Source organism: Berghia stephanieae, chromosome 1 (genome assembly GCF_034508935.2).
Source record: "Berghia stephanieae isolate SIO BIC M18660-M18661 chromosome 1, UCSD_Bste_1.3, whole genome shotgun sequence".
Lineage (NCBI taxonomy): Eukaryota > Metazoa > Mollusca > Gastropoda > Nudibranchia > Aeolidiidae > Berghia > Berghia stephanieae.
Window position 1 is genome coordinate 104,092,088 of NC_088360.1, and position 27,500 is coordinate 104,119,587.

Sequence of the window (27,500 nt, forward strand, 5' to 3'; positions counted from 1 at the left end):
ATATAGTAATTACTACAAATTAAATCAAATATAAACATGAGAAAACAAAATAATATCTAAAAAGTACATAAAATTCACGATAAAAAAGTGTTAAAATCGAGCGGCGAATTTCCCCGACAGTGGTGGCGAATTTCCCCGAACTATGGCGAATTTCCCCGACGAGCATAACAACTTTTAAATGCGAAAATAAAGTATTACGAATTGAAATACTGGAACAAGTTTAATAAAATCTCATCACTGATTGGCTGATTGTCTTGATGACCAGTTTCTATTTTAAGAAAATTGACATCTTGAGACTGAAATAAGCGAAAGAAGTGGAGCGACCGCAGGGTGGCGAAGTTCCCCGACTCTACCCTATTGTAGTGTGTGATGTGAAGGCGTTGTCCATGAAAATGGCCGACTGTTTGTTGACAAGCGGTTAGCTCGCCTTGAACTAGGAAGAGAACAAGAGGATTTGGTGATTTTTATATCATCAAAATGGCAGGTCCGTAATTAATGTGTTATAAATTTTTCACAACTTTTCTTCACAAACAGCCAGACGAATCACTCAGTTACGTCTTTGGTCTTTGCACGTCTCTGTACTGAGGGCTACAACAAGATATGAAGTGAGTAGAAAAGTGCCAGAAGACAATAGAGAATAAAAATTTTTTTCGCGGCGGTGGTGGGGTTTGAACCTGCGACCTTATTGGTACGACAACTCCGCCTGGCAGGTGAGAGCGTGGCTCTACCGTGTGAGCTATCCACGAACACAAAAATATTCGTTTCAAACCCAAAGTCATTTCTAGATCCCTCTCTCCTCACCCACTTCTTGAGATCGCCGATTCGTTCGCCACCATCGCGAAGTAATTTTGACCAGCAGTTAAGCTTAATAGCCAATATTCTCATCACAAACATATAACATAGAAACGATTGAGACATTGAGTATGCTCCGGTGTATGGGGTGAATTTTTAATTCAGAAAAGTGAGTGGAGCAGGCACTTATGTTGGTAACAACAAGATATGAAGTGAGTAGAAAAGTGCCAGAAGACAATAGAGAATAAAAATTTTTATTCTCTATTGTCTTCTGGCACTTTTCTACTCACTTCATATCTTGTTGTTACCAACATAAGTGCCTGCTCCACTCACTTTTCTGAATTAAAAATTCACCCCATACACCGGAGCATACTCAATGTCTCAATCGTTTCTATGTTATATGTTTGTGATGAGAATATTGGCTATTAAGCTTAACTGCTGGTCAAAATTACTTCGCGATGGTGGCGAACGAATCGGCGATCTCAAGAAGTGGGTGAGAGAGGGATCTAGAAATGACTTTGGGTTTGAAACGAATATTTTTGTGTTCGTGGATAGCTCACACGGTAGAGCCACGCTCTCACCTGCCAGGCGGAGTTGTCGTACCAATAAGGTCGCAGGTTCAAACCCCACCACCGCCGCGAAAAAAATTTTTATTCTCTATTGTCTTCTGGCACTTTTCTACTCACTTCATATCTTGTTGTTACCAACATAAGTGCCTGCTCCACTCACTTTTCTGAATTAAAAATTCACCCTGTACTGAGGGCTGAACTGAGGAGAGTACTAATCTAGAGATAGACGGTCTATCTATCTAGATAGTACTCTGTGCTCTCTCTCTCTCTCTCTCTCTCTCTCTCTCTCTCTCCCTCCCTCTCTCTCTCTCCCTCTCTCTCTCTCTCTCTCTCTCTCTCTCTCTCTCTCTCTCTCCTCACTGACTCTCAACAATATGATATAAAGATCGATTACTCATTCGTTCGTTTAGGATATTATTTGTGAAACACGTCACATATCTAAAATTAAAATTATCTAGTAAAAAATGACATCGGTTGAAGGAAAAATAAAGTTGGTAAAAGTAAACAATGATTTATTAGGTCTAATTAATGAGCCTGATTCAGCTTCGGCTTCGGATTATGATGGCGATGGTGCTCACACTCACCACACACTACTACTACTGCATAATAAATTGAAATAACTGCATAACCACATCTAGGTCTAGGCTACTTGGACTGGGAGGCCTTCCGAAAGCTCCTCGGGCTAAGGGAAACAACTCAAATATTCCCTCAACTAACCCTAAGGAAAAATAACTAACTCTAACTAACCCTACTAAACTGATAGGAAAAACAAACACCCTACCTAGCACCTTTGCCTTTACTTTTTCTAAGACTTATGACTAACCCTAATAGAAAAAAATCCTCCGACCTCTCGAGCTAACCCTAATAGAAAAGAAATAAACCTGGGACTGCTTTCAATACTTCACAAAACAAAATGGCGACGGAAAATCAAAACAATGATTTTATTAGGAAAGTTTAAACTTTCACCAATCTATCAAGATTTGTTTTAGAGTTTTTAAAATTCTACTATATATTGACAAATTGAATAAATAAACGCGTGACAAAAGATCCACGGTGAAAATACAAATTTAAAGAAATGCTAGCACAAGGAGGTTTCGGAAGGCCTCCCCTTGAACTCTTACAATAAAGTGTCCACGATTGGGAATACTAATTCTGCATTTTTGCCGGTGTATAAATTAAAATGAGCAATTGTTGCTGGTCATCATCATTGTTGATGTACATAAAAGAAGTTAAAAGCTCCAGTAGTAGTAGGTACCTACTTACTAGTAATGTTATACTATACAACAATACTACAGCTGTAAAATCGTCAAGACATTGTAATTAAGATTTATATTGCAATTAGAAAGGCTAGCTTCTATCACTCCTTAGCCCTTAGAAGTTTTAAGGAAAATTTACACGACAAACCCAAATCGGACTTGGATTTTTGTGAATCAGATCTTACAGACATTCGAGTTACTGCCTTCTTAGGATATCACAGTACAGCATATTCTGCGCTGGTCAATCATCAGGAAGCCATCAGAGGCTTTTTCCATTGGCGGGGCAAAGCAAGACATCTTTCCTGGGTATGAATCCAAGCAGTCTAATTTTTTAGGGGCAGAGATTTTATTCAGTGACACCCATTTTAGAGTTGGAGTGTAATATTTTAACGATAATTTTGAAAGGCAGCATTTTCCTTCATATAATGGATCAAAGTGACTGTAGTTTGTTATCAAATTGAATTTATATTATACATTGACTCCTGGGACAAGGTTAAGCGAGTATTAAATAAAGCTGGAATAAGTTGTTCTTTTCATTATGACCTTTGAATTGCAGCTCTCTCTTGTCATTGATTTTAAATTGTTTTCAGTCAGGCATTTCTTCTGCATTCAAAAGATCTTGATTTCAGAATTTCAGCAGCTTTATAATCAAGGGGGCTTCTGATAGCTCAGTTGGTGAAGTACTCAATTCAAATGCAAAGGGACTTCGATCAATCCTTAGTGAAGTCGAGATTTTTTTCGGACTCCCTTTCCACCCAGCAGTGATTGGGTAGCTTGGTCTTTTAGATCTGGTGAAAAGTACTTTGCAATGGACAAGCGTCCTATCCAAAAGTTAGCAGACAATTGCTATTGTCCGTTTTATGCTACAGAAACCAGGATAAACTCTAGCTCTATGGACCAAATGGCTCTGAAGGACAAAATGCTGTTGCTGCTCTTCTTACCTACTAACTCCTGGTTTAAAAAAAAAAAGAAGTTGAATAGAGTAAATTGGACATCTTAGTATTTTTATGGCAGTGCATCTTGTACTTACATTTTCTTGTCTTGTGTGATTTTGGAGGTCTTAATTAAATGATCCCCTCCCCGCTGCGCTGTGTAGCCCTGAGCAAATCACCCCACCCTAGCTCAGTTTGCCGCACTGCACGCCGGCTAACACCTGGGATATTCTAGTTTTCCCTTGGAACAGACCCTCGAGACAAATTTCCCCTATGGGATGAATAAAGGGAATTTTTTTGTTTTATTATCATTTATTATTATATTTTTTCTCACCAGGTATATGTGGCTGCTGCAATGCCTGCAAACCGCGATACAAACGTCTTGTCGACAATATTTTTCCTGCAAACCCTCAGGTAGGTTTTAAAAATAACAAATTGAAAACTGAATTATTTTTGTTGCATAGCGGCCCATCAGCCTGATAAAATTGGGACTGTCCTGAATTGGCACCCTAGAGAAAACTGTTTAAATTTATTTTTTAATTCAACTGTTCATATGCATGGAAATGACCCAGGTTAATGTCTTTTTCACAGGTAAATTCTAAAAAGGAACAGAAAGAGCTCTCACTATAGATTATATTATATAAAAGTCCAAACATACTGCTATTTTTGGGTATTGTGCATTAGGCCGTCTCATTTTAGCTCTTTGAATACTTGGCAGCTATGTAGTTATTTTGAGAGAGTTGAAATGTTCCAATACCCTCATTTCATGATGTTTTCAAAAGCTTAAAGTTTATTATATATTACTATAGGAACTTTTCAAAATAAAGATAACTCTAATGACGTTGAATCTGACTTGAAAAAATTTGTAATAGCGCCTTGCAGGTGTCAAGGCTCCTCCTATAGGCTGCAGTGCATAGCTGTTGACTTTGGACCTTTTGCAATTTGAATGTGATTAGTTAAAGAGCTTTTCCCAAGGACCAACTGTGTGTCTTCCAAAGCAGGACTCAAACATGGGGTCTACGATTCCAAAGTGGTACTAGGCTGCTAGAAGCTGTGGACTGTAAAAAGTAATAAACAAAAATGAATATTACAGTTTCAAAAAATAAGAACAAAACCAAACATGAAACATTTCTTCGTTTGGTTTCTAAATCTGTTGTGTTCACACATGATTCGGAAAGAGCGTTCCAGTCTTTGATAGTGCAGTATGCAAATGTGATAATCTATGAGCACCAAATAAACTGTAAGTAATGGCAGTGGGTTTTGTTTGTTTTAAATATAGGATGGGCTTGTGAAGAGCAACATGGAAAAACTGACATTTTACTCTCTGTCATCCCGGCCTGAAAAGTTGGATAGAATAGGACAATATTTGGAACGCAAATTAAGTGCTGACATCAGCAGACACAGAACAGAGTGAGTATTTCTTACACATCCTTTTTAAAATTAAAAAAAAAAAAATTTATTTTAGTTATATTGGATTTGGAATCTGTCGTTAGAAGTGGCAAACATATAATGTAGACATGTCCGACAGATCTAGGGGTTCATTTTATTCAATGCACGAGATTGACATCTTCATGAGACCACATGCACTTGTTGTCTTTTTAAAAAAAACTAAAGTACCATTCACCATCATCAAAGAGTGAAATCCTTAGCAAGAGCTAACTCCTCCACTAGGAATGAAGCAGAGCTGCCAACTTGAATTTTTTATTTTTTATTCGTAGTTTCCATTGGAAAAAAAGGAAAATTAACTTTAAATAGCTGACGAAATAAACAATTTCCCTTCAGCATGATCCAAAAATGCTCCAAATCCTGAATAATACAGGTGGTCCTAAGGAACTAATCTTTCCTTTTCAACAAGATTATCGAGTCAAAGAAGCGAATGCAATACTGTAGCTGGAGACAAAAATTAGTATTTTTACGAATTTTTCGTAGTTTTAGGCAGGTCTGATGAAGTCCCGTGAAATTGATGCCTATTATTACAATATAATTCATAAGGATGTAAGTCACATTTAACATATATACATTTTTGCAAGCTGTTGGCATTTTGATACATCTCCAATAAAATATTAATGTTTTTATTTGAATTGTTCATAGATTCATGCCAATTTAGGTAACACACAATTACACTTACTTTTCCATCCCACAATGACAGAAACCCTCCCCCGCCCCCCCTCCTATCCACCCAGCACTGATTGGGTAACTGGGTCTGATAGATCTGGTAGAGAGCACTTTTCAATAGACTAGCGTCCTATCCAAAGGGTAGCTAGCAATTGCTATTGTCTGTTTCACGCTGTAGAAACTGGGCATAAACTCCAGCTCCGTGGCCCTATGGCTCTGAAGGACTACAGAAACAGAAAGTTTACTGGCCAAAAAAGCTAAAGTTGTTATTTACATTCTAGTAGCGGTGCTTAGCAGTATTGATCCACTATGGGACAGCGTGGCTCAGCGATATGGTATTTGCTTTGTACCCAAAAGGTACAGAGTTTGGCTACCTGTCGCGCTGTGTGGCCTTGAGCAAGCCACCTATCTTTAGCTCTCTATGTGGCGCTACACTGCTGTTGACGCCTGGGTTATTCCAGTCTTCCCTTGGAATAGAACCTAGAGAAAAAAATTCCCCCATGGGATGAATATAGGGAATTTTATTAGATTCGTACCAATTTAGATAACACATCATTACACTTACTTTTCTGTCACACAATGGCAAAAAAGAACCCCCCCCCCCCCCCCCCAAAAAAAAAAAAAACCAAAAAAAACCCGAAAACAGCCATCTTTTTTGGTTTGAAAACTTTTATTTCATGTTCATGGGTGTCATTATCCCATCTTGCCAAAAGTCTAAACTCTTGATGTTTTTTTCAAAAGCTGAGAGTCCTCTTCTGTTACCAATATCATGTGAGTGAAAATTTACTGGCCAAGAGAGCTAAAGTTGTTTTGACATTCTATTAGCAGTATTGATCCATTCTTTTTATGCCGTCGTCACCATTCTACAAAACTGTTCTTCCCAGGAATGTGTTCATTTCCATGGATATTTTGGACCAGCTGCTTTTATCCTGCCATGCCCACTCCCTCAACTTGTTTGTGGAAAGTTTCCTGAAAATGGTGCAGAAATTGTTGGAATACGGAGACCCTCATATGGAAATAAGGGCAACACAATCGGTGAGGAAAGCTTATTATTTTAATTATGATTCTGAGTAGAACTAATTGCATTATGTTTTGAGCTTTTATATAGCGCAATATCTGCTAACCGTGCTCAAAGCGTTTTACAAGGGGTCCCTGCCAACAGCAAAACGTAACATGTAGAATGAGACAAAACCGCCTGTTTTTATATATTTTTTTCTGACATAGACAACGCTGTTAATGGCCATTTTACACCTAAGAACGTTGGGAGAATGTGAGTAAAGAGTCTTTTCCAAGAACTCAACTATGCACTGAGTGAGGCTCGAACCCAGGACCTTCTGATCCGAAAGCGAGTGTCATACCACAAGACCACATAGCCTCATAAAAGCTAATGCACAGCAGCCAAATTTTCAAAGAGCTAAAACAGAACACACTAAAGCACACTACAGTCATAACCTAAAACGACAGGATGTTTGAACTATTGCGACCTATACTCGAGATTGGAGTTATTTTTTTCTATTTGTCTGTTCGTTGTTTTAAACAACTGGTCAAAAAAATCATAATCCTGAAATGTGAAACGTGCCACGGTCGTTTCCTTACAAAATAAACAGTCTGTTTTTTAGCTTTGCTTTTTAAAACAAATGTTACATCCAGATTGCCAAATTGGGACAATTGGCCGCTATGCTAATATCTCAGGGGACTATTAGCTTATTAGGAATTTGAGCATGTTTAGTGGATATTGCGCTATATAAAAGCTCAAAATTTTATTTTTTTATTAGCTTGGTCTTTCTCTCTATATTCAGTTCCCTGATAGTGAGCAGTTTAAAGGATAACATTTACCAGTTTGCACTGTAACTGCAACTACAGTTGTTGGATTTTTTTGTTGATCCATTTTTCAACCAAGAACACAACACATACCGCTTAACAGTCATTTAAGTAAAGTTACAACAACAAAAAGACACGTCCTGTCCCTTATGTCAACACCTCAATGAAACAGTAACACACCACTAGCTTGAGTGTCAACCTCTTGAAGATCTGAGATTCACATTCCTCCCACCAAATCCAAACATCAGTAACGTAACATATGGTATAGTCACCTGGAACAACTACAAAAGACGTCTAACTTTTATGTCAGGGCCAGAGCTCAGCTGGCTAACTGATATCAATAAGTAAGTTGATTCACAAAGTGAAAATTGCCAGGATTTTAAAGAAAAATGCACTAAAATTTACAAAGAGAGCTTAATTTTTACTATACTGGCAATGCAATGTTATTCTTCCGTCAAATCTCATTCCAGTTTGTCAAGTTTGCCAATGTGGAGGAAGATGCCCCATCCTACCATCGACGTTATGATTTCTTTGTCTCCAAGTTTAGCTCCTTGTGCCACAACAACCACAGTGATGCCGAATTACAGAGACAGTAAGTCATTCAAATTGTTGTTTTTTTAAATAACTAACTTACCGTGTTATCCTGTTATCCCTGCCTGATAAGTGTGCTGTATGTACGGTTAGAAAATTGAGTCAAAAGGGAGCATTTAATTTTTATAAAGATGTTGAGGCAAATATGGTATTTTAGAAAGGAATAATAAACAAAAATGAATATAACAGCTTCAAAAAAGAACGAAATACCAAACACGGAACGTTTTGGGCTCAAAACCTTTCTTCAGCCAACAACACAGTGTCACACATTTCAGTCAGTGGCCTTCTCTATCAATTCTGTCCATTCTTTGATGTTGTCCAGCCACATTTTCTTTTGTCTTCCTCTTCTCTGTTGACCTTCCACCGTGCCTTGCATTACTGTCTTTGTGTCTGACCAGATTCATGGTTGTGGTGTTTGAACGAACCTATATACGTATCAATTTTATTTTAGATTGAGCAACTGAGTTTATTTCTTTTTCAATTTTGAAAAGCACCAAATATTCTCTTAGAAAGTAATAAACAAGATTTAATATAACAGCTTAAAAAGAAAAGAATGAAATACTCAATACGGAACATTTCGGGCTCAAAACTCTTCTTCAGCCAACAACAAAGAACAATAAAGACATAAATACAACATTACTAAATTCCAGATTGATGGCAGATGAATTTATTGAGTATATATATATATATATATATAAGAGAGAGAGAGAGAGAGAGAGAGAGAGAGAGAGAGAGAGAGAGAGAGAGAGAGGGAATGTTGTGAGAGAGAGAGAGAGAGAGAGAGAATGTGGTTATGTGTGTGTGTGTGAGAGAGAGAGAAAGAGAGAGATGTACAATAATGATTCAAATTTAAATTAAAAGTATTATGCAGGCTTGCCAACCAGTATGATTTCTCATATTTTAATACGCTTTGAGGTACAAAACATGTTAATATGGGAATGTTGGTTAAGTAAAATATGATAAATGCAAACAGCCAACAGTTTGTAACAAAAAGGGGGAAAAAATGATGATAAAAATGGAATAATTGAAGGTCATTGAATGTCATTTCAACCTAGATGAGAATCTGAGTAGCCAGACAGATGATTGTCACAGAAATTGCAGGATTTTCCTACTCTCTACTAGCTTGATAAGACTATAAATTCAACGAATGTTAAATTTGAAATTCTGATGGTTGCGCGTGTTGAAAATATGATGTTTTGGGGGAATACATACGAGAAAATGAGCAAAATTATTGGGAAAAATATGATAAATCTTTTCAAATGCTTGAGGTTGGTTGGCATGTCTGTAATTTGTTGGGATGAATAGGACACTAAAGGTGGATTTAGAATTCAATCCAGTCCAATCCAATATTTTAAGATCCTGTCCATTGTGGAGAATGATAGAAGATATTTGAGATTTTTTTTAGCTTTTATATAACGCATTATCCACTAAATGTGGTCAAAGCATTTTACAAGGGATTCCTGGCCAACAGCAACATTTAACATGTAGGACGAGACATGACTATATTACAATTTTTTTCTGTCAGAGACAATTCTGTTAATGGCAGGTACTCATTTTACACCTGAGTACGGTGAGAGAATGTGAGTTAAGAGTCTTTTCCAACGACTCTACTAAGCACCGAGCGAGGCTCGAACCCTGGACTTTCCGATCAGAAAGTGAGTGTCATACCACTAGACCACATAGCCGCACTAGGTACTGAGTTGTTCTCAGTGTGAGAAATCGTATGCTTATTTTCCACCATAACCAATGTGGAACATCATATTTATTCTCCACCATAACCAATGTGAGAAATCGTATTTATTCTCCACCATAACCAATGTGGAACATCATATTTATTCTCCACCATAACCAATGTGAGAAATCGTATTTATTCTCCACCATAACCAATGTGAGAAATCGTATTTATTCTCCACCATAACCAATGTGAGAAATCGTATTTATTCTCCACCATAACCAATGTGAGAAATCGTATTTATTCTCCACCATAACCAACGTGAAAAATCGTTTTTATTCTCCACCATAACCTATGTGGGAAATCGTATTTATTCTCCACTATAACCAATGTGAGAAATCGTATTTATTCTCCATAATAACCAATGAGAAAAATCGTATTTATTCTCCACCATAACCAACTGAAATGAACCCAAAGTTTGTGTAACGAGGGAGATGAGATAATGGCATTCTACTTCTTGCTGCAGTTGCAGTTTACCTCGACCTTATATCGTTATACTCTCTCTCTCTCTCTCTCTCTCTCTCTCTCTCTCTCTCCTCTCTCTCTCTCTCTCTCTTCTCCTCTCTCTCTCTCTCTGTTACTCCCTTCTCTCTCTCTCTCCTCTCCTCTCCTCTCTTCTCTCCTCTCTCTCTCTCTCTCTCTCTCTTCTCTCTCTCTCTCTCTCTCTCTCTCTCTCTCTCTCTCTCTCTCTCTCTCTCTCTAATTTAAATATTACTCTTACTTTTTGTCATATTTTCATGCTGGTTTTGGTTTAATGATAATTTTTTTTAAATATGCGTTTTGTTATAGAAGGAACGATTTGACGTCACTAAGCTCTTTGTTATCTTTTCTAGCCAGCCATTAATCAGACTATAAACGTTTAAGAGTTTCGCATAGTTTTGTGTTGTTACGTTATATCCGGCTGGCGGATATTGTGAGGTTTGGTTTTTTTTAATAACGCATAGCATCAATTATGTATATTTAATCGTTTATTTATTTATAGGTATCTTTTTTTTTTTTAATTATTGGGATTTTTTGAGCTTTTATATAGCGCAATTCCCACTAAACGTGCTCAAAGCGCTTTACAAGGGGTCCCTGACCAACAGCAATTATTCGATTGGTCATTTTTACCATTTATTGTGTTGTTATGTAAGTGTTAAGATATACATTCATTCCATCCATAATGAATTGTCTGAACTTCCTTATAGTCTTGTGTGATTGTGTGTGTATGCGTTTATGTGTGGGATGTGGGATTATCTTTGTGTGTGTGTGTGTTTGGGGGGGGGGGGTGATATTTATTAATTTGTGTTTGTGTGTATATATGTGTGTGGAGGGGGGGGGGAGGATATGTATGTGTGTGTGTGTGAAATATCAATCTTCATTCCTTGACGGAAAAGCAATCATTCAAATGGAAAGCGATTATACTTTCAGATTTTCCTGGCAAATGTTACACGTCTGCTTGTTTGTTTGCTCGTTTTCCTGTCTGGCTGCGTTCTCCGTTGTTGCAACCAAATGCATTGTTATGGTTCTACCCTTCTGATTTCACCTCCCCACCTCTTCCCTTCTCCTCCCCCCCCCCCCACCACACCTCTTCTCTCCCTCCTGACCACCTCTTCCCTCCTCCTCTCCACAACCCCCCACCTCTTCCCTCCTTCTTCCCCACCTCTTCCCTCCTCCTGTTCTACTTCTCAACCTCTCACTCACGCATGACATGGACGAGACGATTCGAGAGATGCTATTATTTTTTTTTAATCAATAAAATGATTTTTTTTATTTAAAAAAAAGATTTATATTTCAAGATGATGATAGATGGATGTGATGTCACAATCAAACAATCGTAGTATGATAGTGCGATCGATCCGGGGTGCAGTGGGCAAATTTTTTTTCTGACCCCCCCCCCCCCTCTCTTCCTGTCCACCCAGTGGTGATTAGGTTGGTGGGTCTGTTAGATGTGGCGACAACTGCTTTGTTATAGACTAGTGTCCTTTCCAAAGGGTAGCAAGCACTTGCTGTTACCCGTTCCACGCCATAGCATGGCAACTGGGATAAATTGATTCCATGGGTCCAATGGCTCTGAAGGACTACTTTGTGATAAAAGTGTGTGCGTGTGTGTGTGTCTGTCTGTCTGTCAGTGTGTGTTTGTATGTATGTATGTATGTAAGTATATGCATGTATGCGTGTTTGTATTTAGGTATGTATGCATGTATGTTTGTTTGATGCATTCATGTATGCCTGTCTTCACGTGTGTATGTATGTTGTATGCATGTTTGTTTGTATGTATGTATGTATGTATGTATGTATTGTGTGCATGTGTGTGTGTGAGAGAGAGAGGGAGATGGATAAATAAAGATGAGAGAGAGGGAGAGAGAGAGAGAGAGAGAGAGAGAGAGAGAGAGAGAGAGAGAGAAAAGCAAAGCAATACCACTTGAGTTAACAAGGACCATTCTCTCTAATCTTCCGTGCTAACCTTGTTTAGACCAGGGTCTTGTCTTGCCGTCTCCTGGGTCACGACTCTTTCAAAAGTATCGATCTGATTGCAAATCTGCTACGGCTTATTACTTCCCTTGGCGAGGTGGTCGAAACGCGTTCATCCAATTGCCATGGAGTTGGAGACAATTCGACCGATGCCAAAGTAGTGGGATAATATATATATATATATATATATATATATATATATATATATATATATATATATATATATATATATATATATATATTATTTAGAAAAAAAAGCTCGCCATCTGGTGTGTCTTATAAATTTTCCTGTTTTGTTGACTGTTTGTTAGTCGGGATCGGGATGTTCTTTGCGGAGTAGTAAAAAAAATAAAGAAACGTTTGTATATATACACATATATATATATATAATATATATATATATATAATATATATATATATATATATATATATATATATATATATATAAATGGATTCACTCACTTATATGGCCGAAACACATGTTTCTGTAGTCTGGAGACCACAGAAATATGTGTTTCGGCCATATAAGTGAGTGAATCCATCCATTTATATTTTTTATTAGCTCTAACCAACATTATCGAGCACTCCCGTACCTACAAGTACTCACCAACACTCATAAATATATTATATATGAGTGTTAGTGGGTACTTGTAGTTGCTAGAGTGCGCGGTAACATTAAATTAGACCATGTAAAATAAAACCTGGGACGTCATAGATTTGAGAGTCAACATTAAATCGATCGATGTTTGAAGGACGGGTTTTTCTGGCCAAATGTTTAAATACGAGTTTTCCCAGAGTACTTTTAAAAAATATTTTTTTAAAATTCCCTTTATTCATCTCATAAGGGACATTTATCTCTAGGATCTATTCCAAGGGAAGTCAGGAATAACCCACGCGTCAGCCGCAGTGCAGCGCCGCAAATTGAGTTAGGGCGAGGTGACGTGCTCGAGGCCATACAGCACAGCGGCGGGTGATCGAACTCGGTACCTTTCGGGTATGAAGCAAAGACTCACGGCAATGTACAATGGTGTAGATTGTTGAAAGATCTCCCCGTTCTCCGCTGATGCGATGTGCGGCTATGGTCTTGTGGTATGACACTCGCTTTCGGATCGGAAGGTCCTGGGTTCCAGTCTCGCCCGGCGCATAGTTGAGTCCCTGGAAAATTCTCTTTTCTCACTATCTCTCACCGTACTCAGGTGTAAAATGAGTACCTGGCCGTTAACAACGTTGTTTCTGTCCGAAATAATTGTAACGTCGCCTAGCAGGCGTCATGTCCTGTCCTAAATGTTAAATGTTGCTGTTGGCCAGGGACCCCCTGTAAAGCTATTTGAGTACGTTTAATGGATATTGCTCTATATAAAAGCCCAATTTTTAAATTATTAAAAAACAAAAAACAACAAAAGAGCCGAGTGATGTCACCTGAATTATGTTCTATATGTTAAAAAAAAAAAGCACACCATTTGTCGTCTGTATTATTTTATACCAGTTATCTGTCGTACTCGGGGAAAACACGTCGTATTTAAAAATTTGGCCACAACCCTCCTCATTCAAGTTTCGATTTGATTTAAATGACCCTCACCTTGGAAAACTTTCTCCAACCTGGGACATCGCGAGCGAGGTCTTCCTTTATCTGTGTGTGTGTATGTGTGTGTGTGTGTGCGTGTGTGTGTCTGCACTCTCTCCTGTCCCGTGTTTCTGAATTCATTCTTGAATTGACTGAATTTCCAAGTTAATTCACACGAGATCAATATGGCGGCGTCGTGTTGGTGACATCATAAGACAGAGCTCATTATTACTCACCACGGCATGGCCAGCAGCAGTATGTGTGTGAGTGGTCGCGTGCGCGCTCCGGTGTGTACTATCCAAGCCCCCCCCCCCCCCCCCCCCCCCCCCCGCCAATAGATAAGACGAAGATGACGTCACTCAAGCCTTTGTTATTGTATTTTGCCATCCGCGTTTGTGAGTGATTCTCACTAAACTGTATCAACCAGACTATAAAAGTTCATGGTTACGCACAGTTTTGTGTGTTGGCCCGTTATACTTCCGGATGGCAATGTTATGAGCTTCTTAGCCAAGCGCATACTTTCTATACTCTTTCCATTTCGTCAAGGTTGTCAATTTTCCGTGTATGGATAGTTCGAAGTTGGCGTCACTCATGCCTTTGATATTGTTTTTTTGCCATCTGCGTTTATGAGTAATTCTCACTAAACTGTATTGTCCTGACTATAAACGATCATGATTACACAAAGTTTTGTGTGTTGGTCTGTTATTGTACTTCCGGATGGCAATGTTGTGAGCTGCTTAGCCAAGCGCATACTATGTACGGAATTCAGTATGTTATAAACCCTCAGTATATTTTCCAATATAAAGAACTAAGTACATAATGAATATGGAGTTCAGCACTCAGAAAGGGGCCGTCTATGTTTTTGTGTATACGTTCATTAAATTTTTGCCGCCTTGATTGGCAACCCTGATTATACTACATTAATTTACTCTCGCCTCCCCAAAATGAGTATGGACGGACGCGACGTGTACTTGTTTGCAGGTCTGATAATCCAAATTGTTGATAGACTCATTGTTGTATGTTCTCTCAAACCAACGCAAACGATTGTGTGTCTATTACCTATATTGGTGATACCGATTTTAAATTAAGCCCATTGTTATCGCCTTCGGTTATCAGCAGACCTGATTGTGCACGTCGGACCGGCGGTTAACCAAGTCGATAGATAGATAGATAGATAGATAGAGAGAGAGAGAGAGAGAGAGAGAGAGAGAGAGAGAGAGACGGAAGAGGAGGGAGGGAGAGAGAGGGGGGGGGCGGATGAGAGAGACGGAAGAGGAGAGAAAGGGAGAACCGGAGAGAGAGTGTGAGAAAGAGAATGAGAGAGAGAGAGTGAGGGAGTGAATGAGAGAAGGAACACACACAGAGAGAGAGAGAGAGAGAGAGAGAGAGAGGGAGAGAGAGATGGGAGAGGAGGGAGAGAGAGAGGGGGCACGGAAGAGGGAGAGAGAGACTGAAGAGAGAAAGGGAGAAACGGAGAGAGAGTGTGTGAGAGAGAGAGTGAGTGAATGAGATTAGGAAGAGAGGGAGAAACAGAGAGAGAGAGAGGGTGAGAGAGTGAGAGTGTGGTTAAGTAGATTACTTAGAGAGAGAGAGAGAGAGAGAGAGAGAGAGACGGAAACGGAAGAGGAGGGGGAGAGAGGGAGGGGGGCGGGAGAGAGAGAGAGAGAGAGATGGAAGAGAGAGAGAAAGGGAGAATCGGAGAGAGAATGAAAGAAAGAGAGACTGTGAGACAGAGAAATAGTGAGAGAGAGAGAGAGAGAGAGAGGGGGAATGAGAGACGGAAGAGAGAGAGAATGGGAGTGCGCGCACACACACACACACACACACACAGAGAGAGAGAGAGAGGGAGAAACAGAGAGAGATAGTGAGAGAGAAAGAGGGGGTGAGAGAGAGAAAGGGAGAAACAGAGAGAGAGAGAGAGAGAGAGAGATCCTGGGTATGGACCGATGTATTATTATCATCATCATCATCATCATCATCATCATCATCATCCTTATTATTATTATTATTATTATTATTATTATTATTATTATTATTATTATTATTATTATTATTATTATTATTATTATTAATGGTGTTATTCATGGTGTTATTAATTGGTTGATTACTTACTTTTTTATGTACGAGTTTGTGTTCGTATGGTTGCGTGTGGGTGTCTGTTTCGTTAGCATCCGCCAGCGTTGAGTCAATTTGGCATCAGCGGGAACAGTAATCGAACGGGGATCTAACTCATGGGTCGCGTCGCCAACTATCTGTCTGTCAACGGTTCGTTCACCTACGGGGCAAGGGGTAGAGAGAGAGAGAGAGAGAGAGAGAGAGAGAGAGAGAGAGAGAGAGGGGGGGGGGGGGGCTTGTTATGTCGTGTGGTGGTTGTCGTGCTTAGATGAGAGGCTAAATCGAAGTTGTTGCTCTGCGTGAGAATTCTACCGTGTTCTGAAAAAGAAAAAAATACCCCCCCCCCCTAAAAAAAAAAGAACAAATGCAGTAATTTAAAATTTTGACCAGAAGACTCGTCCTTCAGTTATCAATTGATTAAAATGGCCCCTAATTTGTTTTTTTTTAAAAACCTCTCAAACCTGGGACTCCGCGATGTGAGAGTTTTTGACAAGATATGGGTCATTTTGACCGATCGATATTTGAAGGATGGGTTTTCTGGCCAAAATTTTAAATAAGTATTCCGCCGTACTCTGGAAAAAAAAAAAACAAAAAAAAAAACAACCCATATTTTAAAATTTGGTCAGAAAACTCGTCCTTCAAATATCGATCTATTTAAATGACTCTCATCTTGGCAAAAACAAAACAAAAACGAAAAAAAACCTCTCAAACCTGGGACTTGATTGAAGACTTCGCGAAGTCCCATGCTTGAGAGTTTTTAACCAAGACGAGAGTAATTTAAATCGATTGATTTTTGTGGGACGAGTTTTCTTGCCAAATGTTAAAATATGGGTTTCTCCAGCGTACGACAGTATTTGGTTTGGGATGTTTTTTGTGTTTTTTTTTTTATCAATGTACCGCAGGGGTAAAGCTGGCAGGGTTGGGATGAGTGGAGTGCATTGGCTTAAATAAGGAATACATAAAAGAGAGAGAGAGAGAGAGAGAGAGAGAGAGAGAGAGAGAGAGAGAGAGAGAGAGAGAGAGAGAGAGAGAGAGTCGTTCTCTTGTTGTTTTTCTTCAATTCCATGGCTGATTCTAACGGTTGTCGTCGTGTGTCATCATTCCTATAAATTAATTAATTGTTGAGGATATCGTCCCGTCTCAGTGAGCCTTTGTTCAAATTACGTGTGGATCGTGTGCCGTGCTGTGTGCAAGGATTTTCGTAGAAGATGTGTTAGTGCTTTAGTGATTTCAGCTGTCGTGAGTGAGTGAGTCGATCGTGTAGTGTTAGTGTCAGGATTGTCGTATATTATTGTGATGCTGATCAAAGTGATATTATGTACCAACTAAGCTGCTAGAAGCTGTGGACTTTAAAAAGTAATAAACAAAAATTAATATAACAGATTAAAACAAAGCCAAACAAAAAAAAAAAAAAAGAACAAATACCAAACACGGAACGTTTCGGGCTCAAAACCATTCTTCAGCCAACAAAAACAAAAACAGGAAAAGAGCTGAATGAAAATACTAAAGCCGAGAAAAAGAATGAAAAGAAATGGCATGTTCCATTTTTGGTGTTACTCGGAGAAAAGCTTGATCTTTTTTTATTTATTTTTTTAATCGAGAAAAGGAGAGAATATGATTTTTGCTGCTTTTCAAAATTGGAAAAAATGTATTAAAAATGAACATGTGCATAGATAGTTTTATTCAACTATCATTAACATGAAAAAATTAAAATCATTAGCTTTGATACTACGCATATTATAATTTGTCTCAGGAAAATGGAATAAATAGGCATGGGGTCAAGTAACCCCGGTAAACTACGGATATAGTCGGTGTTAGGTTTGGGTGAGTTAGTAGTCGAGGGGAATCAAATGTGTCATGAAAGGAGAGGTCTGGATCTATTTTTCTATTTGATTAACTTTATTGATATTTAATTTATCTATTTATATCAATCTAAAAAAAAACAACTAAAAAACTTGAGTTTTTATATAGCGCAATATCCACTGAATGTGCTCAAAGCGCTTTACAAAGGGTTCCTGACCAACAGCAACATGTAACAAGTAGAACCACTCATTATGACGCCTGTTAGGCGATATTACATTTTATTTTCTGACAGAGACAACGCTGTTATAAGCCAGGTACTCATTTTACACCCGAGTACAGTGAGAGATGTGAGTAAAGAGCCTTTTCTAAGGACTCAACTATGCGCCGGACGAGGCTCGAACCCAGGACCTTCCGAACCGAAAGCGAGTGTCATACTACAAGACCACATTAGCCACACTTCTAGACCATAATATCGTATTGTTTGGTTTAAATTGAAAAGGCGAAAAGGTTTACATTTTTCAGAGTTTATCTTGTATCATTGCCTGCTTCCCCCAAACTTTGTTTTGTTTGAGGGGGGGGGGGGGGGGGGGGGGGTTTTAAAATTTTTGTTTGTTTGATTTTGGGTTTGTTTTGTTTTCTTTTTTCTTTTCTTTTTCTATTTGCTATTCCCTATTCTGTCGTACTTTGATAAAAATAAATAAAAAAGACAAAAAACAAAAAACAAACAATAAACAACAAAATATAAAAAAATAAAACGTTTTTAAAATGTCCCTCGAATATCGATCTATGAAGTTGACGTCACTCAGGTTTTTGTTATTGCTTTTTTGCCATCCGCGTTTATGAGTAATTCTCACTAAACTGTATTAACCAGACTATAAACGTTCAAGGTTAGACATAGTTTTGTGTGTTGGTCCGTTATATTTCCGGATGGCAATGTTGTGAGCTTCTTAGCCAAGCACATACTACTTAATGTAAAATGACCCTCATCTTGCCAAAACAACTCTCAAACCTGGGACTTCACACTGGAAACCGCCACTCCTTGTTTCACAACGTCTATTGATTATTCTAAGCATACGTTTACCATTTACTGTTTCCTCAAGTCAAAAATTAACATTGACTTGAAAATCCGAAAAGAAAAAAAAAAAAGAAAAAAGAAAAAGTAAACTTCAAGTTCAAGTGCATTTTCCTCAAAGCATGAATTTTGGACACATTGTCACTTCTGGCACCCAATGACGAACTATTTATAGGTTTTACTATTCTGACCCCAAAGTGGGCAGGGGTGTACTCGCTGTGTCTTCTATACCCCTGTACCTGTTTTCCAATTGAAGAGTGGTTTTCCAATACTCCCTAAAACTCCGTTTTTCCCATTTTGAGATTTTGAAGATTATTTCTCCTAGCATTTCTCATTCGGTCTATTATTTTATCTTATTTAAACTTCAAATTCACACAAATCATGGGAAATTTTAGTGCCAAACATGCTTAAATTAAAGTTTGTGACTTGGTGACCATGAACCATGACAGAGTATCCATAGATCGGCTTCGTTTTAGTCAGCTTCCATTATATACCATAGGTTACTCCCACGATATATCATTGGTTACTTCCACGATATACCATAGGTTACTTCCATGAGGTACCATAGGTTACTTCTATGATATACCATAGGTTACTTCCATGATGTGCTATAGGTTACTTCCATGATATACCATAGGTTAATTCCGTGATGTACCATATGTTACTTCCGTGATATACCATAGGTTACGTCCATGACATACCATAGGTTACTTCCATGATATACCATAGGTTACTTCCATGATGTACAATAAGTTACTTCCATGATGTACCATAGGTTACTTCCATGATATACCATAGGACACGCTTTAATTCCTCCAAGATGTTATTGGAAAGTGTTGTAACTCTGTTTTGTTGCCGTCGTGCCTCCTGCAGGCTTCGTCAGGCCGGCCTGAAAGGAGTACAGGGGGTCGTGAGGAAAACCATCAGTGATGAGTTGCAGGTCAACCTGTGGGAACCCGTGCACATGGACAAGATTGTCCCATCGCTCATCTTCAACATGCAAGAAAGGAGGTAAGTGGATATTGTAGTAGACGTTAATGTGTTTGTGTGGTTGAGTGTGTGTATGTGTGTGTGTGTGTGTGTGTGTGTGAGAGAGAGAGAGAGAGAGGGAGAGAGGGGGAGAGAGAGAGAGACAGACAGGCAGAGAGAGAGAGAGAATGTATTTTCGAAATGCACTCCACCTCTCCTCCTCCTCCTCCTCATCCTATTCGTCAGTCTCTTCTTCCTCTTCTTCTTCTTCTTCTTCTTCTTCTTCTTCTTCTTCTTCTTCTTCTTCTTCTTCTTCTTCTTCTTCTTCTTCTTCTTCTTCTTCTTCTTCTTCTTCTTCTTCTCTTCTTCTTCTTCTTCTCTCTCCTCTCTTCTCTCTCTTCCCCTCCTCCTCCTCCTCCTTCTCTTCTTCCTCCTCCTCCTCCTTCTCTTATTCCTCCTCCTCCTCCTCCTCCTCTTCCTTCTCTTCCTCCTCCTCCTCCTTCACCTCCATTCCCTTTTCCTGCCCTAACTCTTTCATTACACCTGCCACTGGTATTTTTGGAAGCATTTAGTCGTTGTGGATTTGTAGTATCTTTTTTTAAAAAGAGCTTTTCATATAGTGCAATATCCACTCAATGTGCTCAAAGCGCTTTACAAGGGGTCCCTGACCAACAGCTACATGTAACATGTAGAATGAAACATGACTGGCGCCTGTTAGGCGATATTACATTTTTTTTTCGGACAGCGACAGCGCTGTTAACGGCCAGGTACTCATTTTACACCTGAGTACGGTGAGAGAATGTGAGTGAAGAGCCTTTTCCAAGTACTCAACTATGCTCCGACCGAAGCTCGAACCCAGGACCTTCCGATCTGAAAGCGAGTATCATACCACAAGATTTGTAGTATCTCTTAGATCGGTATACTTTCCTCATTCAAATCAGACCATAACAGTTTCTGCCTCAGTTTCTGTAGCGTTTAATGGTGAGTTACAATTATTCTTGCTATCCTTTGGATAGGATACAAGCACTTTATTCTAGGCCCGGAAGATCAGGCTACCCGATTTATTGTTGGCTGACCCGAGTTGTAAGAGTTCAGAAAAACAAAAACAAAAACAAAAACGCCCGGTCAGAACCCGATCTCTTCGCTTCGCGTGTCCAGTGTTCTACACTTCTACCTATTGAGCTATGAGTTATCACTATTCTGCCATACTCTGGAAAAAAAAACAGACATTAAGAAATTTGGCCAAAAAGCTCGTCTTTCAAATACCCATCGATTTAAATGACCCTCGTTTTGGCAAAAACTTTCAAACCTGGGACTTGCGAAGTCCCAGGTTTGAGAGTTTTTGCCAAGATGAGGGTTTCTATGGCGTGAAACGGACAATAGCAAATTGGTTGCTACTCTTTGAATAGGATGCTAGCATATCGCAAAGTACTTTCCACCGGATCTGACATACCTAGCTACTGTTGGGTGGACTGGGGCGGGGTAGGGAGGGGGGGGGGGGTCAGAAAAAGTATCTTGACTGCACCCGTGACCGATTTCAGTCCCTTCTGCGTGTGAAGCGAGTGCTCTGCCAACTGAGCTATCAGGACCCACAAGCTGTACCGTCGTCGCCATTTGGAGCTTGAGAAAGGTTGGGATTGACCTAGACCAGACCTGCCTAATACTACGAAAAATTCATAGAAATGCGATTTTTTTATTTATTTTGGCTCCAGCTACATAGTTGCATCAGTCTCTTTGACTCAATAAATTTTGCTTAAAAGGAAAGTTTAGCTTCTTAGAATCTATATTCAGGACTCAGGAGCATTTTTGGATTATTCTGAGAGCAAATTCTTCATTAATTTCTAAAGCTATTTAAAGTGAAGTTTTCTTTCTCCCCCCCCCCCCCCCCCCCCCCTTTATTATCATCATCATTGCCTTTTTCACCCTGGGTCAGGGTATGGGCCACAGACAAACAGTTTCCATCCTTCTCTATCCTGAGCTAACTTTTTTTATATCTCGTTTCGGGTCAGCAGAGTCCTTTCGGCTTTGTCTGTTGTCCTTCCAAATAAATTCTGTCATTGCAGAAACTTTTCGGTCGCCCAAGCTAAAGAAAAGGATTTGATTTGTTCCCCTTGGAAACTACGATTTAAAAAAAAATTCAAATAGGCAGCTTTAACCTCGACGTCCTATACAATTACTGTGTAGAGGACCATGACTTAGTGTATATTCCCAAGGTTATGTTGTCTAGTGGTATGACACTCGCTTTCAGATCGGAAGGTCCTGGGTTCGAGCCTCGCTCGGCGCATAGTTGAATCCTTGGAAAAGGCCCGCTCTTTACTCACATTTCTCTCACTGTACTCAGGGTGTAAAATGAATACCTGGCCGTTAACAGCATGTCTTTGTCCGAAAAATCTAATATATTATCGCCTAACAGGCGTCACGTCCCGTCCTAAGTGTTAAATGTTGCTGTTGGCCCCTTGTAAAGCACGCTTTGAGCACTTTTAGCGGATATTGCGCTCTATAAAAGCTCAATTAAAAAATAATCATGGTGGATACCATTCTTGGGCACTGCTTTTTCCCCCATTCATGCCCCAGGTCGAACAAACGGGAGAGCGTGGACAGTCCGAGGGAAGAGGAAGATCCGTCTCACCTGGCGGAAGTCGTGTTCAGAGACTTGGTCTGTCGGGCGTCCTATGGCAACATCAAGTCCGTCATCCATCCTGTTCTTGTGTAAGTAATGTGTTTGGATTTTATCCTGATGGTGTGTGTGTGTGTGTACAATTTTTTAAAAAATCCCTTTATTCATCCCATAGGGGAAATTTGACTCTAGGGTCTACTCCAAAGGAAGAGTGGATTAACCCAGGTGTCAGCCGCAGTGCAGCGCCGCAAATTGAGCTAGGGCGAGGTGACATGCTCAAGGTCCCACATTGCAGCGGCGGTTGATCGAACTCGGTACATTTCGGGTACGAAGCAAATACCGTACCATCTGAGCTACGCTGCCCCTGGTGTGTGTGTGTGTGTGTGTGTGTGTGTGTGTGTGTGTGTGTGCATGTGAATGACGCTCTGGGCGGAGGGCGGAGTCTTGCAGTGTCTTTTATCTGTTACTGTTATCCAACTTGTCTTCTGTCCTTTTTTTTTTTGTCTTAGAATGAGTTGATTTGATTTTGGCTCTGGCCCTGACCGGAGTCCTTGGCTGGGAGGGGACCAGTCAAAAGTAGGATAATACTTTTGAGCGATATTTTTCCCCTTGTAAATCATCTCTTTCCTGTTGTGTTATATCTTTTTTATTTATTTTTCTTATGTGAACTTAATTGTAAAATCTATAATGTTTTGACTATCCCATAATCTTCTTTTTACTCTGCCGTGATAGGGAAGAAAGACGCATATCGGTATCTAGGTCAAATTGACATTTTCTGGGATTCACATACTTGAGAGAAAGGCGCATTTTTCTACCTGGGTTTCGTAACTCAATCGTTGTAAATAAAAAAAGTTGTTTCATTTTGAAAATATGCGACTTGACCTAATTTGGTTTAAATTCGTTTCGAGGAATGACAGATCGACGCATATTGAAAGTGGATATGACAGACGGTCGCATTTTGTAATATGCGTCTTTTTCTCTCATTCGTCCACCGAATGACATAATTTGTCTTTCACAAAAAGACGCATTTCGGATATGCGACTTTCTGCCAAGACACTCTCCAAAATTAAGATATATGCGTCCGTTTGTATTACGACTGGTGACGGTGAAAAGAACATATCATTGTTCTCCAATTTTCATCAAATAGTCAATCATCAAAGACGTACGAGTAACTTGCTGTTTTGGTGTGAATTCTTCATTTCCTTGGGTGAGTTTTTATCTTTTTCCTATTCAAGTGATCAAAGATTTTATGTATATATTATCATATAATTACTTGTCATATATTAGTGAGAAAGTTTAATACTTATTTGCTCTTGACAGTTTATCTGTGTTTGTGATATTTAACTTAGACAAATGTTGATTTACATGCTAATAGCACTACTGTTATTGTTATTACACGTACTATATTTGTGATTATTATTATGATGACAATTATTAATATTAATGTTATTATTATAATCATCATCGTTATATCACTATGAAAGTATAAGTTGTAGAATAAGTAGTAGTCGTATTAGTAGTAGCATTAAAGCATTTGTATGTACATGTAGAATATAGTATAGAAATATTAGTATAGTAGTATATATAGTATGTTAGTAGTAGTAAGTAGTAGTATAGTAGTAGTATAGTAGTAGTAGTAGTAAGTAGTATAGTAGTAGTTAGTAGTAGTAGATAGTAGTAGTAGTAGTATAGTAGTAGTAGTAGTAGTAGATAGTAGTAGTAGTAGTAGTAGTAGTAGTATAGTAGTAGTAGTAGTAGTAGTAGTAGTAGTATAGTAGTAGTAGTAGTAAAGTAGTAGTAGTAGTAGTAGTAGTATAGTAGTAGTATAGTAGTAGTAGTATAGTAAGTAGCAGCAGCACTCTAGTGTATCAAATAGACGCCCACCGCCCCCCAACCCCCCCCCCCCCCCCCACCACCTCCATTAATTTTCGGAATTTTCGCGAACCTCCCCTCCCTCCTTTTGATCTTATTAAACTTAAAATTCATTCTTAAATATACAAAATACTGTCCCTGTAATTTGCTGTGGTTGAATTCTTAGGTCAAACCACCTTTGGTGAAAATGAACACCCCCCCCCCCCATCTCCCTCGGTGTTCTACTAAAGTGCGCACCTCCACCTTTCCATTGAAATTTGACCAAACTGCGCACCCGCCTTGCTTGGGATCAGGACAGTGGAAAAAATAATAAAACCAATCGTGCCTGGAAACCAACCTAGGACTGTGTCGGACTCGGTAACTTCTGAATCAAATTGAAAACCTTAACTACTGAGACAATAAGTCTCTAGCTATGCATCCAATTAGCCCTCAATAACCTGTTGCAATATTCTTTTGGGAAAGGCAAGCAACTGTAACTCAATATCATATCATAACAACGTTACTTTATGATAAAGATTACACGTTCAATTTTTGAATATCCATTTTTATATCTCTTCCATCAGATATGATCGCACCCCTAAAAGAGCCACCGGTACCTTCACCTCAGCCAACCCAGATTAAATAAGTCATGACAATCAGACTCCAGTGAAACAGATATTGACATTCCATTGAAACAGCTAGCTCAGATCAACAGTGAAACCTCTATCACGAGGAATTACATGATGTATGAGTGTCATAAAAGCAGAGAGGAAAAGATTTAAAGAAACCACGGACAACAAGAAAAACGGAGGAGACGAGCTAGATAGGTTTACCTCAACACCGATACGAAAATCTGCAGAAGAAGCATGTAAACTGGCTGTTGAGATTAAAGAAGCAGATGCAAACGATATGGATTTTGTGTTGAATTTACCATTGAGAAACAAAGTTTAGATAGTGACTCAGAATTTGAAATGTATTTGGAACTTGCTTCTAAATATATCACCGAAACCACTGCCCCTAGAGTTCCATTTGCTGAAGAGGAAGAGTATTTGTCCGAAACTGCCACGCCTGCATCCTTTGCCGGTTTAGGAGAAATATCTGAAGGAGAGCATGTTCCAGGTGTGTCATCGATTATAGAGACCATGATAGCAGAGTGAAACAATAACTACACCAGATCTAGAAATAGAGACAGTGTCTACTCACTCAAAAAAGAGAAAGCACAAGACGCCGATACAAAAGCAGACTAGGAAATACACAAGCTTTTGCGAATGAGAGAAAAGCATTCGGTCTTGGAAGGTTGTGCGCCGATCTGCTCCAAAAAATGCCGTGACAGATTCTTGGAGTACCAGCGACGGGAGCTTAACAGATGTTTTGGGGAGAGGATTGGAAGGACCAGCGCCAATTTGTACGGACTTGGGTAAGTAAAACAGAATGCAGAGAGCAGGGCGAAGGCATTCTTTCCAAGGAGAAAATTGCCTAGTCATGTACATGCAACTATACAATGAAACAGGAAGATGGAGTCTTCCATCCCGTGTGCAAAAAGTTCTTCCTTACTACTCTCGGATTCAAAGCTAATAATGGCAAACTGATAAGGAGCGCTTTCAAGGATGTCGGTGTTAACGAAAACAATGTCATAGAAGTACCCCTTGTTGACAATCGTGGACGTCATAGTCCCTGGCACAAGATTGACCACAGCATTATCCATGAACACATAGAGAAATATAAAGCAAGCATTATTCATTATAGACGTGAGCACGCGCCTTTCAGGAGATATTTACCATCTGATCTGATCATCAATGATATGCACGAAAACTTTTTGCGGAGTCACTGGAAAAGCCATATCAAAGAAACTCTACTATTCTGCATTTAAAGAACTTAACATCACACGAGCTGTACTTGGTCAAGAAGAATGTGAAAAATGCAAGTCCTTCTTGTTGCACAAACAACTATGCAACTGTGAAGAAAGGTGTGAACCGTGTGCCGAAAAAATCATCCATCGGAAACGATACAGAAATGCAAGAAAGAGGTATCAACGGGATGCAGATAAGAGCGAAAACGCCAACACAGCCCATCCAGTGTTTGCCGCTGATCTGCAAAGAGTAATTTTACTGCCGAGAATGAATCAGTCTAACAGAATCATTTTCACAAGCAGATTGGTCTTATTCAATGAGACATTTGCACCAATGGGCTGCAAAAAAAAAGTGAAAAGGACATTGCCGTGATATGGAATGAATCAATTTCAGGACGAAAAGATGAAGACCTTGCATCAGCTTCTTACCACTTCCTAATATATAAGCGTGATGCCGAATCTGTGACACTCTGACTGGATAACTGTAGCGCCCAAGATATAAATTGTACCCTTTATACTATGTTACTTCATCTTGTAAATGATTAGACTACTACGAGTACAAAAGTAAGCACCATCACAATCAACTATTTCGAGCCTGGTCATACTTTTATGGCAGCTGACTCCACCCATGCCGGAATCCAAAGAGTTCTGAGACAGAAAGACGGCAAAATATTTGATCTCAATGAATTTGAACAATGTGTCGTAGAAGCAGGCTGCCAGACAATGCCGTTGAGGTTTAATGACTTTTTCTGGAGTCAGTTGAGCAAAGCTGACAATCATCCCTACCTAGCTAAGGTTGTTTGTGCTGAATTCAGGCGAGGGTCACCAAAGGCACTCTTCTTCAAAATAGCTTTGAAGAAGATACCTTCAACGAATGTGACATTCTGAAACGCGGATTTGCTTGTACGCCAAAGTTTCGTACAAAATCCAGGGGTGTAGGATTTACAAGAAGGATGAGATCGTGAAACAACTTGTGGGTTTGACGCCCCCCCCCCCCCCCCCCCCCCCCCCCCCCCAATAGACGAAAGTACTGGATAGACCTACCAACCAGCTCCACGAGTAAAATTCTTTGCAAATCCTACAGGTGAATGTCCTTTCATAATTCACTGACTAGTTGGAAACGTTGACCTTCCAAACAATGTGTACGAGCACGCAACGTTTACACCAAAGTAATGATTCAATTCATTATCTGCTAAAGAGAAGAGATGGAATGTATAATATGTATGTGATAATATTAGCAATGATTACAAAAGCAAACTCCATGTTAGTGAACTATAACGAAAGAGGGAGAGAAAGAGAGTTAGTACTAGTTATACAAATAATGCTAATCAAATCACTGCAAATGAAAATATTATGAAAATTTACATGACTGGTGCGATTGTTCTGAAATAAAGCATG

General features: G+C 39.3%; 1 protein-coding gene across 3 annotated transcripts in view; it reads left to right on the forward strand.

The window, feature by feature from the left end:
- Positions 1-348: 348 nt before the first annotated feature.
- The window catches only part of LOC144962635 (protein EFR3 homolog A-like), a 66,826-nt gene continuing 39,674 nt past the window's right edge, over positions 349-27,500 (forward strand). The window contains exons 1-7 of one of the 3 annotated variants that reach the window (XM_078895736.1): positions 349-484; positions 3,887-3,963; positions 4,829-4,959; positions 6,549-6,699; positions 7,956-8,077; positions 19,690-19,827; positions 22,360-22,494. In XM_078895736.1, the coding sequence (XP_078751862.1) occupies positions 478-484; positions 3,887-3,963; positions 4,829-4,959; positions 6,549-6,699; positions 7,956-8,077; positions 19,690-19,827; positions 22,360-22,494 (761 nt within the window). In that variant the 5' untranslated portion in view covers positions 349-477. Of the gene's footprint in view, positions 485-3,886; positions 3,964-4,828; positions 4,960-6,548; positions 6,700-7,955; positions 8,078-16,854; positions 17,189-19,499; positions 19,828-22,359; positions 22,495-27,500 lie in introns of those variants that run through there. The other 2 variants (XM_078895737.1, XM_078895738.1) reach the window with 2 other exon arrangements.